The sequence below is a fragment of the Pelodiscus sinensis genome, chromosome 1 (assembly GCF_052426305.1).
Source record: "Pelodiscus sinensis isolate ZL-2025 chromosome 1, ASM5242630v1, whole genome shotgun sequence".
Taxonomy (NCBI): Eukaryota; Metazoa; Chordata; order Testudines; family Trionychidae; genus Pelodiscus; species Pelodiscus sinensis.
In genome coordinates this window covers 110,900,779-110,912,902 of record NC_143052.1, presented here as the reverse complement: position 1 = coordinate 110,912,902, position 12,124 = coordinate 110,900,779, and the positions used below count along the sequence as shown (strand labels likewise).

Sequence of the window (12,124 nt, the reverse complement as noted above, 5' to 3'; positions counted from 1 at the left end):
GAATTTGGTCCTAAATGCTTAAGAAACTTCACACACCAATTTGTTTCCCTCTGAATCTCAACTTTGGAGGCCCTTACTACATGGCAGGCTTAGCTCTAGCTATGAAAACTAATATCTGCCCCTGTGGGTCTCTCTCTCTCTCTCTTGCAGTGAGACTGAGCAGGGGGTCGAGATGGCATTTCTGGGCACTCGAGCTGGCCTCATGAGGAGCCTCCTGTATGTGGGGTCTGAGAAACTCTCCAACAGGCAAGTCCTCAAAATAAAACTTCACTGAAGAGTTTCTTCTACCACCATGAAATTGCCACTCTGCCTTGAACAGTATCCAGGGTTACAGAGAATACAATGGGAAGCAATCAGGGGATAGTGTGTCCTAAAAGATGGGATGCAGCGCTTTTGTTTGTGCTTGTTCTGTTTGAGATATGGCAAAAGCCTTTCCCAGAATGCACTGGTTTCAATGTGAAATGTAATGTCATTTTTCTGAGACACACAATCTCTTCTTTGATTGTTTTGAACTCCTGATCAGGAAATAGAAGGGCTGTCCCCAGGACATCACAGCCAGAGAATCTCCAGTGACATTTTTTGTGAGAATGTAGGGGGCCTATGCTTTAGCTTTTGGGCCATGTTCCAACTTGGCTAGTAATGGCCTGCCTGTCTCAATTCCCCTTGTAGTCTCAATTGCTGGATAGTCTATCCTATACACATTCTTATACTGCCTTCCTCATCCTAGAATCTGAGCTCCTTCCAGGGGGTGCATTAAGCAATGTGATAGCATCTGTCACATGTAGTGAGTATCTCTCTCATCCTATCCCTAGATGGAGAATCGTGTGTGCCGGGGAGGATTTTGGTTTGGTGGGATTTTGGTTAGAGTTATTTTTAAATGAACAACACGCACTGCTTTGAGTTCCTGTTAGAAAGTAGGCTGAAGAAATGCACCCTGCACTTGGAGGAGAAGGTGGTGAGGTTTGCGATGGTCCTTCATTCCTCTGGGAATTTCTTCCACCAAGGAAGGTTCCATTTCCCAAACAGATGAGCTTCACTATTATGGCAGAAAGTTCCATTGTGCCTAAGGAGTGGACTTCTCATTTCCAGTCTTCATCCCAGAGCTTTACGTAGGTTTTTTTTAGATATGCTGGGCCCAGGCCCTTGAGTGCTTTGAAAATATGAAGCAAGACCTTCAACTGGACTTATTCCCTGCCCTATACTGCTGGTGTGTAGCATTCTTTGGTGCTTTTAGGCTTAGTCTACACTGCAGGGGTTTTGCTCAAGAAGCCTTTTGCGGAAGAGCTCTTGTGCAAAAACTTCTTGCGCAAAAGTGTGTCCAGACCTCAAAGCAATGTGCTTTTGCACAAGAGAGCATCCACACTGCATGAACACTCTTCCGCAAGAAAGCGCTGATGGTCATTCACAGAATGGCCATCAGAGCAACTATGATTTTTCCAATAGAGGTTTCTTGCGCAAAAACCCCTCCGGAGCGTCCATACCTTGACTTTTGCTGTCCTGTAAGAATGGCATCATTTATCCTTTATGACTTCTCCTTTGCCCTTCTTGATCTGATCATTAGCACTAAACTCTGGCTCCTCCCCCTTCTCTCCTTTGCTGAGCACCATAACCAGTTTCTGGCTCTTGACTGAGGATACGTCTACACTACAGAGAAGATTGAAGCTGCCGCTGTCAATCTTTCAGGGTTTGAATTAGCGGGTCTAATGAAGAGACACTAATTTGAACTGAGAGGGGTGCTCTGGTCGATGCTGGTAGTCCTGCTTCCACAAGGAGTAAGGGAAGCCAAAGGGACCGTGTTTTCCTGTTGACTTCCTGCAGTGTGGACAGCGCCAAAAGTCAAGTTAAGGTACTTCAAATTCAGCTATGCAATTCACATAGCTGAAATTGTGTATCTTAGTTCAACCTTATCCCATAGTGTAGACCATTCCCTGGGTCAGACAAGCAGGGGTCTTCATTTCCCAACCATGCAAATAAAAGGGCTTCCTCATGATCTCTTTCACAGCCCTACTTTAGTGCTTTGGAGCTGAATGCATGAAAGGGATTCAACATTTTAAAAGAAATTCAGACAGAGAGTAACATTTTCTAATGCACCAAGTCCCATTTTCCTAAGTGGTTCAGACATTTAGGAGCCTAAATTTCTTATGCACTTTTAAACATTTTCCCCAAAGTTTTTGGATTGGGTAACTAGACCTGCTAGCAAATGATAAGTGTCATGTCTCCTAACACCGTACCTAGACTGCCAGCATCCCTCTCACGTACACGTGGCACCTGATGATACTTTAATACTACAGCTGTTACCTGTGGTAATTAGATCCCTTCCCTCTACATGTGGTAACACTTGTTCATACACTGATACTGCTGATGTTAGCTGAGGTAACATAATGTCTACAGTGCTACAAACAGATATATTGCTGTTGCAGCTCTGGGCTGGGATATAGGATTGTTTTCAAATGCAGGGTTCCACATAGCACAGATTTTTACTGTGCACTTCCTTTTTCAGTTTCTTAGCTCATTCTTAACCACACTAGAGCTGGCTTACATGAATTACTGCTAGTCCCACTGGGATGGGCTAAGTGAGGTAGGTGCAACTTTCTCACTCAACTAGGTAAAGAGCTACAGCTTCAAGGATGTTACTTATTAGCTATATCCACCCCACCTATCAATGGTTATACATGGTGGCTGAACAAGCTGTGTGTGGGGGGAGGGGGTGTAATGTGGACATTGATATGGACAACAGCACCACCTAGTGGCTCAATCTGGAATAATTAATACAAGCTATGCGACATGCCTCAACAGAAACCAAGAAGCTGAGAAGCTAGGAAATCAGGCTCTTGGTTCATGTAGCTAATTCTCTGTAACCTCCCATGTGTCCCCAAACCTAAATGCCGTCTTATCTGTCTAGAGAAGTAATATTTGTAAAGCACATGCCACTATTGTATTTAGGTGCCTTATGCCTTATTTGAAAATAATTTTCTCTTGCTTGAATGCAAATAGACCATTATATTCTCCTTCTATTGGGGATAGCAATGAGTGTCTTATGGACATCTAGTTTATCTGGGGCTGCTACCCTGTATTTGACAGTGTACTTTATCATCACTACTGAGGGGTTAGATCTTTGCAGAGAGGCATGACTTGTTCTTAAAAAAAATAATGTAGACTCAGCATGGTCTTCTATAATCAAGGCTTCTTTGCCTCATTGCCCTTTTTTGGCAGCCAACAGGTTGATATGAGGCTCTGTTGGTTGTAGTGTCTCTGTGGAATGGAAAATTCTGGAAAGGTTGTGTAGAGCAGGGGTTATTAGCCTTTCTCGTTGAGGCCTTTCCAACATCCTATAAATACTCGACAGCCCACCAGTGCTGCAATTGTGTTTCTGCGCATAAAAGCCAGGGCCGGTGTTATGAGGTGGTAAGCAGGGAAGTTGCTGGGGGCCCTATGCCACAGAAGGCGGCAGACTTCAGTTGCTCAGACTTCAGTTTGAGACGCAGTTGGTGGGGCTCAGGGCCCTGGGCTCCAGTCCCACACAGCAACATTTCAACTCTGTGCCCTGGATTTGTGTCCTGGGACTCTTGAATGAGAACTGCTGGTGGAGAGAGACCGTCATTGTGGTTGTCAGGCCTACTGCAGTGAGGCCTTTATAGATCAGCACTAGAACCTTAAAGGGATTGAATGGGTAGTCCAATGTAAGGGCACTGTGCACAGGTGTGAGACTCTCTTCTGTGACTCTCAGAGATAAGCTGCAACATGCTGGATTAGCTGACCTTTCTTGGTCAGTCCTATGTGTAGACCCTTACCATAACCCAGCCTCCAAGGCAAAGGCCATGTCTGTAAGAGTGAGAAAGGAGGCACTGATTTCTTCAAAATCATTTTGGGGGAAAGACATTGCTGATAACCTTCCATGCAGCTCCAAATGTGGGTTCCTTCAAATGGCTCATGTACAGGTCTCATCCTTCCCCACTGAAGCATCTTGGACAGCGACTTTATGACTTGCCAGAGCTCTTCCTGCGAAAGAAGAGACAGCGGCCCTAAATTCTCAGCCAACGTGGTCTTTCTCTCTAAATTTGTCCCTGCCGTTTATTAGACATGGTTCACTTTCTGCCCTATAGTGTAGCTCTGTGCTGCTACTCTTTCACCCCGGCAGTTATTCCTGGGGGGAATTCTGAGCCACTGCAGAATGAAGAAATTTGCTGAATTCCCCATTTCTTCTGCAGAATTTCTGGCCTCCGCCTAGGGGTTGCTGGGTTCTGCAGAACTCATCTTAAGGAGCACCTAGCCTAGCAGGGAAGGGGGCTACACACTCTTTGATCCTCATTCTCCTAGGACAGGAGAGGACCTGAGAGATCCAGCCAGCTTTGGAAAAGGCTGGGGAAGGGCCAGGCTGCACCACACCATGTCCCCTGCGGGGACAGTAAACAAGTTGGGCGAAGTGAAGCTCTGAGTGTGCTGGTGTCTGGCCTGGGGGCTGCTCCACAGGCTCTGAGAGGAATGGGAGATGCTGGTATCTGGCCTGGGAGCTGACCTATGGCTGGGCTCTGTGAGGAAAGGGGATGCTGATGTCTGGGCCAGGAGTGGTCTGCAGCTGGGCTCTGGGGGGATGGGCGTGTAGGTGTCCGAGCTCTAGGACCCCCAAGCAACCCCCTCTAGCTCCTCCCAACTGGAACTGGGTGGTGGTAGGGGTCTGATTAACTCCTTACTCCTTGGGAAATCTCTCTCACTGCTGTCTGTATTGTTGACACACTTGTTGACAGATATTTTGAAGTATGTTACCAAAATAATTGAAGCTGGAGTGATAACATGGTGTTTTATTGGCAAATAAAATATGCAGAATTTTGCAGAATTTTTCATTTTTGGTGCAGAATTCCCCCAGGCATGGATGAAGTGACTAAATCCTGTGCACATAGACTGTACATTTCCCCAGGGGTGGGTGGGAAGGGAATGAGAGGTGCTACCCGAATGTAAGTTTCTAGTATGTCACCAGCCTGCAACCATCCTGACGCTGCTGTGCCCTCGCTAAATGCAGAACAACTCCCCCAGGCCGGCACTGAATTACAGAAGACTCATAGACTTTAAGGTCAGAAGGGATCATTATGATCATCTAGTCTGACCCCCTGCACAGTGCAGGCCACAGAATCTCACCCACCCCTCTTAAAATAATCCTCTCACCTATGTCTCAGATATTGAAGCCTTCAAATACTTTGAAGGCCCCAAGATGCAGAGAATCCTCCAGTTGTGATCTGTGCCCCATGCTACAGAGGAAGGCGAAAAACCTCCAGGGTCTCTGCCAATCTACCCTGGAGGAAAATTCCTTCCCGACCCCAAATATGGCGATCAGCTAAACCCTGAGCATGTGGGCAAGACTCTCCAGCCAGACACCCAGAAAGTTCTCTATAGTAACTCCTATCATCCCTCCATTGACCTATTTCCCATTGATAATGAATGGTCAATTAGTTACCAAGATCATGTTCTCAAACCATCCCCTTATCATAGAATCATAGAACTGGAAGAGACCTCAGAAGGTCATCAAGTCCAGCCCTCTGCTCTAGGCAGGACCAATCCCATCTAAATCAACCCGGCCAGGGCTTTGTCAAGCCGGGACTTAAACACCTCTAGGGATGGAGACTCCACTACTTCCCTAGGTAACCCATTCCAGTGCTTCACTACACTCCTAGTGAAATAGCTTTTCCTAATATCCAACCTGGACCTCTCCCACCATAACTTGAGACCATTGCTCCTTGTTCTGCCATCTGTCACTACTGAGAACAGCCTCTCTCCATCCTCTTTGGAACCTCCCTTCAGGAAGTTGAAGGCTGCTATCAAATCCCCCCTCACTCTTCACTTCTGCAGACTAAACAGACCCAAGTCCCTCAGCCTCTCCTCATAGGTCATATGCTTCAGCCCCCAATCATTCTGGTCGCCCTCCGCTGGACCCTCTCCAATGCGTCCACATCCTTTTTGTAGTGGGGGGCCCAGAACTGGACACAATACTCCAGATGTGGCCTCACCAATGCCGAATAAAGGGGAATAATGACATCTCTGGATCTGCTGGCAATGCTCCTCTTAATGCAACCTAATACGCCATTAGCCTTCTTGGCTACAAGGGCACACTGTTGACTCATATCCAGCTTCTCATCCACTGTAACCCCTAAGTCCTTTTCTGCAGAACTACTACTTAGCTGGTTGGCCCCCAGCTTGTAACTATGCTTGGGATTCTTCCGTCCCAAGTGCAGGACTCTACACTTGTCCTTGTTGAACCTCATCAGATTTCTTGTGGCCCAATCCTCCAATTTGTCTAAGTCACTCTGCACCCTATCTCTGCCCTCCAGCATATCTACCTCTCCCCCCAGCTTAGTGTCATCTGCAAACTTGCTGAGGGTGCAATCCATCCCCTCATCCAGGTCATTAATAAAGATATTGAACAAAACCGGTCCTAGAACCGATCCTTGGGGCACTCCAGTAGAAACCGACCGCCAACCTGACATCGAGCCGTTGATCACTACCCGCTGGGCCTGGCCTTCTAGCCATCTTTCTATCCATCTTACCGTCCATTTATCCAATCCACATTCCCTTAACTTGCTGGCAAGAATATTGTGGGAGACCGTATCAAAAGCCTTGCTAAAGTCAAGGTATATCACATCCACTGACTTTCCCATGTCCACAGAGCCAGTTACCTCATCATAGAAGCTAATCAGATTGGTCAGGCACAACTTGCCCTTTGTGAATGTGCTGCATGCAGCTGAGAAAGGAGACGTGGGTTTCCCTGTCTGAGATGAAGATGACAATTTTCACCTTTTTTTTTTCCTTCCTTACAGGAAGTTCCTGACCCGGGGGGACAAGGAAAGTATCTTCACCATGGATCACTTCCCCCTGTGGTATCGCCGAGCAGCTGAGCATCCCCCTGGGAGCTTCATCTACAGCATCACCTCAGAAGAGGGCTCAGGTAACCCTCACTTGAGTACTAGAGCAAAGGAGGGAGCTGGAGAAAAATTGTCACTCATAGTTCCCCATGCCCTCTCCCCAACCCATTCATCTTCATTATCCTCTTCCTGAAAGACTGAGCTCTTGCCCAGTGGCAAATGATAAGAGCCATCCTCAGGACACTTCTTAGCCCAGAAAGAGGCAGACCTCTTACAGCAAGACGTGGACAGGAGGTGAGGAATGGGTGGGGATGCAGGGTCTGGAGCAGGACTGGGCTGCTGAAAGATACATGAGTCTCCTGGGCAGGGGAAGACACGGAATCAAGTCAGGGGATATAGTGGCAGTGGGGGGCGGGGGGAGAAATGTGTGGCGAAGGGGAGGAAAGGCAGGTAGACTTGGCTGGAATGATTTGAATGACAGTCAGGTAGGACACAAGCAGAGGGACAGGTGGGATGAAGCAAATTTTCTCCAGGAGTCGCTTTTCTTTGTTTTCCACAAAATTTTTCGCAAGTGGGAAAATGAACTTTTCACAGGAGGTAGGGGAATTTCATTCCCCTCATCCAAAGTATTTCAGTGGTCCCCACCAAACATGCTGAATCTCCTGCTGACTGTGTAATGTGAGTGAGGAGCCCACGTGACAGCTGACTTGCAGCTTTGTTGTGTCTGTTCCCAGTATGTGATTGCCCCTGTGAGATCTCCAGAACCTGCAGGGACCTCTGCAAGGGCAGAGGAGGACAGGAGAACCCGGGAAGAAAAATCAGAACAAAGTACTATGTGACACTCGTACAACAGAGGCAGAAATCCCCTCTGTGCTCTTCCCCAACCCGCCGCGCTCAGGCATTGTCACAGAGTGCAGCGCTTTCTCTGCAAGAGCTTTTTGTAGCATTGTGGTGGGAGGGTAGGTGGGTGGGGAAGTGAGCAGCATGGAGAAGAAAATGAGGATGGGATCCAGAAGATAAACCAGGGTATAAAGGGAGGGGAAGAGAGAACATTAAACCTTCCATCTATGTTCTCGCCTCCTCCCTGCACCAAAGTAGACGCCTCACTGAAAGGATAAACACCAGAGTGAAGGGCAAAGGTAGCAGTCGTGGCAGGAGGCATCATGTGCCAGACTACATGCAATTTGCATTGCTTTTTGCAAGAGAACAAAGCTTTAAGAGCCAGGCATTGGCACCCCACATGGAAATCCCTGCAGCATCTAATATGAGAGCAGCACGCACCTTCATCCACTATGCACAGTAACTCTTGGGACCAGGTATCAGTTGCTAGTAGGGATGTTAGGGTATGTCTACACTACAAAGTTAATTCGAACTAACAGACGTTAGTTCGAATTAACTTTAATAGGCGCTACACTAGCGCTCCGCTAGTTCGAATTTAAATCGAACTAGCGGAGCGCTTAGTTCGAACTAGGAAAACCTCATTTTACGAGGATTAAGCCTAGTTCGAACTAGCTAGTTTGAATTAAGGGGTGTAGCCCCTTAATTTGAACTAGTGGGAGGCTAGCCCTCCCCAGTTTTCCCTGGTGGCCACTCTGGAAACTCGTCTGCCCCCCTCCCGGCCCCGGAGCCCTTAAAGGGGCACGGGTTGGCTACGGTGCCCGTGCCAGGTGCAAGCCTGCCAGCACCCAGCCAGCCGACCCTGCACCTGGCATGGATCGAGCCACCCACCCGATGCCCCCCAGCCCTCCCCCTCTTCCCGGGACCAGGCTGGCGGCTCCCGCCTGGGCTAGTGCAGACATCGTGGACCTCGTCCACGATCTCCGCACTAAGCACAGGAAAGTGGCCGGCTAGGGCAGGAGAGCTGCCAGCCTGGCCACCCAGGAGCAGGTGTGCAAGAGAATCAAGGGGGTCCACTGAGACCCCCGACCCTGAGCCCTGAGCTTACAATGGCCGTCCTGGGTCAGACCAAAGGTCCATCTAGCCCAGTAGCCTGTCTGCCAACAGCGGCCAACACTAGGTACCCTGGAGGGGATGGACTGAAGACAGTGACCAAGCCATTTGTCTCGTGCCATCCCTCTCCAGCCTTCCACAAACCTTGGGCAGGGACACCACTCCTACCCCCTGGCTAATACTACTCCATGGACCCAACCTCCATCACTTTATCTCACTTCTCTTTAAACTCTGTTCTAGTTCTAGCCTTCACAGCCTCCTGCAGCAAGGAGTTCCACAGGTTGACTCTTTGCTTTGTGAAGAACAACTTTCTGTTACTAGTTTGAAGCCTGCTACCCATTCCTTTCCTTTGGTGTCCTCTAGTCCTTCTTTATGGGAACTAATGAAGAACTTTTCTGTATACACCTTCTCCACCCAACTCCTGCTTTTAGAGACCTCTATCCTGTCCCCTCTCCGTCTCCTCTTTTCTAAGCTGAAAAGTCCCAGTCTCTTTAGCCTCTCTTCATATGGGACCTGTTCCCAACCCCTGATCATTTTAGTTGCCCTCCCCTCTCCCAGCCTCTCTCCCACCTCCTTTTCCCAGTCTCCCCCAGTTTTGTTCAATAAAGACAGATTCCATTTTGGAAGACATGTTATCTTTATTTTGTACATCAAGAAGAGGGGCTAGGGAAGGGTAAGTGGAAGGAGGTGAGGGAGGAATGGGGCACGAGCCCCCGATGGGGAGGACTGGGCTGGCTCTGCGGGCTTCTGGGGGTGGAAGCTCTCCTGCAGCCTCCCAATTACCCCCTCTCCCCAGATGACAGCCTGCGGCAAGTGCAGCCGGGTTGATGGCCGAGTGCTGTGATGTGCCCAGTGTGGGTAGTCCAGGCACTCCAAGCCAGGACTGCTTTGCAAGCGGGGCACCCCTGATTACTGTCTGTCCGGGGTGGGGGTCGGGACCTTTTAAGCACAGCCCTCGGCTAGCCTGAGACAGCATCTCCACGCTCTAAGTCCTCCTCTGATGCCCTGCCGGCACTGCTTCCGGCCATCCTTAACCCCGGTTCAGGGTCCACTTAATGTGGACATGCTAGTTCGAATTAGCAAAACGCTAATTCGAACTAGTTTTTTAGTCTGGATGCGTTAGTTCGAATTAGCTTAGTTCGAATTAACTAATTCGAACTAAGTTAGTTCAAACTAACGTTGTAGTGTAGACGTACCCTTAAAGTTTAACCGATTAACAGTTTAGCAATAAGCTTATGCTTATCAGTTAATGGTGTTGGTTAAACTCAGCCATCTCCTGGGGAGGTGGCTTCACTGTGGCAGGGCAGCGAAGCACTCTGCTCCCAGGGAGGAGACTTCCCTGCAGGCCCTGGAGTATAAAGCTAAGCTTTATACTGCAGAGCCCCCAGCACATGGAACTGTGTAACCAATCAGATTTTTAGCAGTTACGCAGTTACCGAATTACACAGTTTTTTACATCTCTAGTTGCTAGTCACTTTGAGACAGATCCTGCAAACGGTCCTTGTTCACCTATAACCTACCTGATGCCAAAGGTAGCGTAGCCTTGATAAGGACTTTGTAAAAGCTTATGATTGTTTAGTTGATGGTATCTCTTAGCCACAACCAAGCTCAGGGCCCCACTGTCCAAAGCACTGACACATGGGTAAAGACATTCCCTGCCCCCCAAAAAACATGTTCTAAATAGACAAGACAAAGAGTGGGGGAGGAAGGAAGAACAGCTTCCTTAGGGGTCATATGAAATCACAGAGAAATCACACATTTTTCACGGGTGGCTCACAGCATAAATAGCTAATTTCAGGAATAGTACAGTATTGTCATCCTTACATCTGTGTTGCTGGACTCTGTGCCTTTGGAGCTGAGTAGCTAGAGACCAGGCTTCAAGGGATTCCGTGGTCTGTGATGTGATATTCAGACCTGCAAATCTGGTAGACCCTTAATTATATTCCCCTTTTTTACAGATGAGCAATTGTAAGCACAGAGAGATTGTCATTTGCCCAAAGGTTACATATTAAGTCTGTACCAGAACTGGGAGTGGAACACAGATCTCATGAGTCCCCAATCTAATGCCTTCACCATAAGATCATGCTTCCTGTATCTACGTGTATGACCCGGAGGACCAGGAACCTCACATGACCTCCCTCCAGAAAGTTTGATCCTTCATTTGTTGTCTAACTGAATCTCCCCCTTTCCCTCCACAGGCGTCACAGAGAGTTTTGGGTTCACAAGGAGGGCAGGATCAGGCTCAAAGTATATGAACATCATCTGGCAGGGAAGGCCTTGTGTTTTGCAAGTGCTTCTCTAGATGTGTGCTGTGCCCTTGTGTAAGTCGGTCTGACTTCAGTCAAAAAAATCCGCTCACACCCCAGGGCTAAAACACAAAGTCATGCTCAGGACGCATCAAACACCGACCAGAATGATGATGGCAGACGTAAGAAAATGACAAATGCTGGGACTATGGGGAAGTAAAAAGGACCTAATCCATCTGCTGGGGCAAAGCACTGAACTCTACGATATGTTGCAAAGGAATGAGTGGCAGAATAAATATGCTCAGAAATACTGACCTTCAAAATGTCCCTGGTAACTGTGTAAAAAAGAAACCACAGGCCCTGTTTTTTTGTTTCGCGCAAATGCAATATAATCATAAACCCTACACAACCGCAACCCGTCCCTAGGACAATCACAGACTCAAACGATTGAGTTCAATTTAGAAAATGGCACAGTGCCTAAAGTGCAGTTCCCATCAGACGACATGGGCAATCATGGCTTTTGTATCCAGTGTATCCACAGCCCTCACGGAGCCAGACTGTGATGGTCTTTTCTTGGCTAAGGAGGTTTGGGGTAGAAATTCTTCCTCCGAGTAGGGCTGATGCATCCACAGAAGCAACTAGCTCTGTCTTCCGTGCACATAGGAAGCCCTGGGAGAGGTTATGCCTACCTGAACTACAACCCCTCCTGTGCCCCTCATGGGACAGGGTACATGGCCCACAAGGTCCTTTATGCAGAGCTGTTCTATAAATGGCACAATCTAGTCCAAGATTAGAATTGTGTTTGCTTTTATGCCTCACAATAATTGCTGAAGCATGTGTGTCCATTTGCTCATGTGACACTGCCCAACTTTGTGTGTGTATCAGTGCATTCTGGGGAAATCTGGGTAGCTGGCATATACCTTCTCAGTAGAAGACAGTGTAGAGGACGTGCACACAGAGAGACATCAGTGGTATGAGGTGTAATGAGCGCTGAGGCACCCAGAAAACGAGGAGGAAAGAGGACTGGCTTACTTGTGTGATATTCTTTTAGGCCTAACTGAACCCAAAACTTCTGAA

The 12,124-nt window shown here is 48.1% G+C and overlaps 1 protein-coding gene across 2 annotated transcripts in view; it reads left to right on the top strand.

Annotated features, from left to right (window-relative positions):
- Positions 1–12,124, top strand: part of CACNA2D4 (calcium voltage-gated channel auxiliary subunit alpha2delta 4) — a 152,643-nt gene that overhangs the window by 39,487 nt on the left and 101,032 nt on the right. For both annotated transcript variants that reach the window (XM_089769280.1, XM_075941238.2), the window contains exons 22-23: positions 151–250; positions 6,811–6,934. In XM_089769280.1, the coding sequence (XP_089625406.1) occupies positions 151–250; positions 6,811–6,934 (224 nt within the window). The remainder of the gene's footprint in view (positions 1–150; positions 251–6,810; positions 6,935–12,124) is intronic.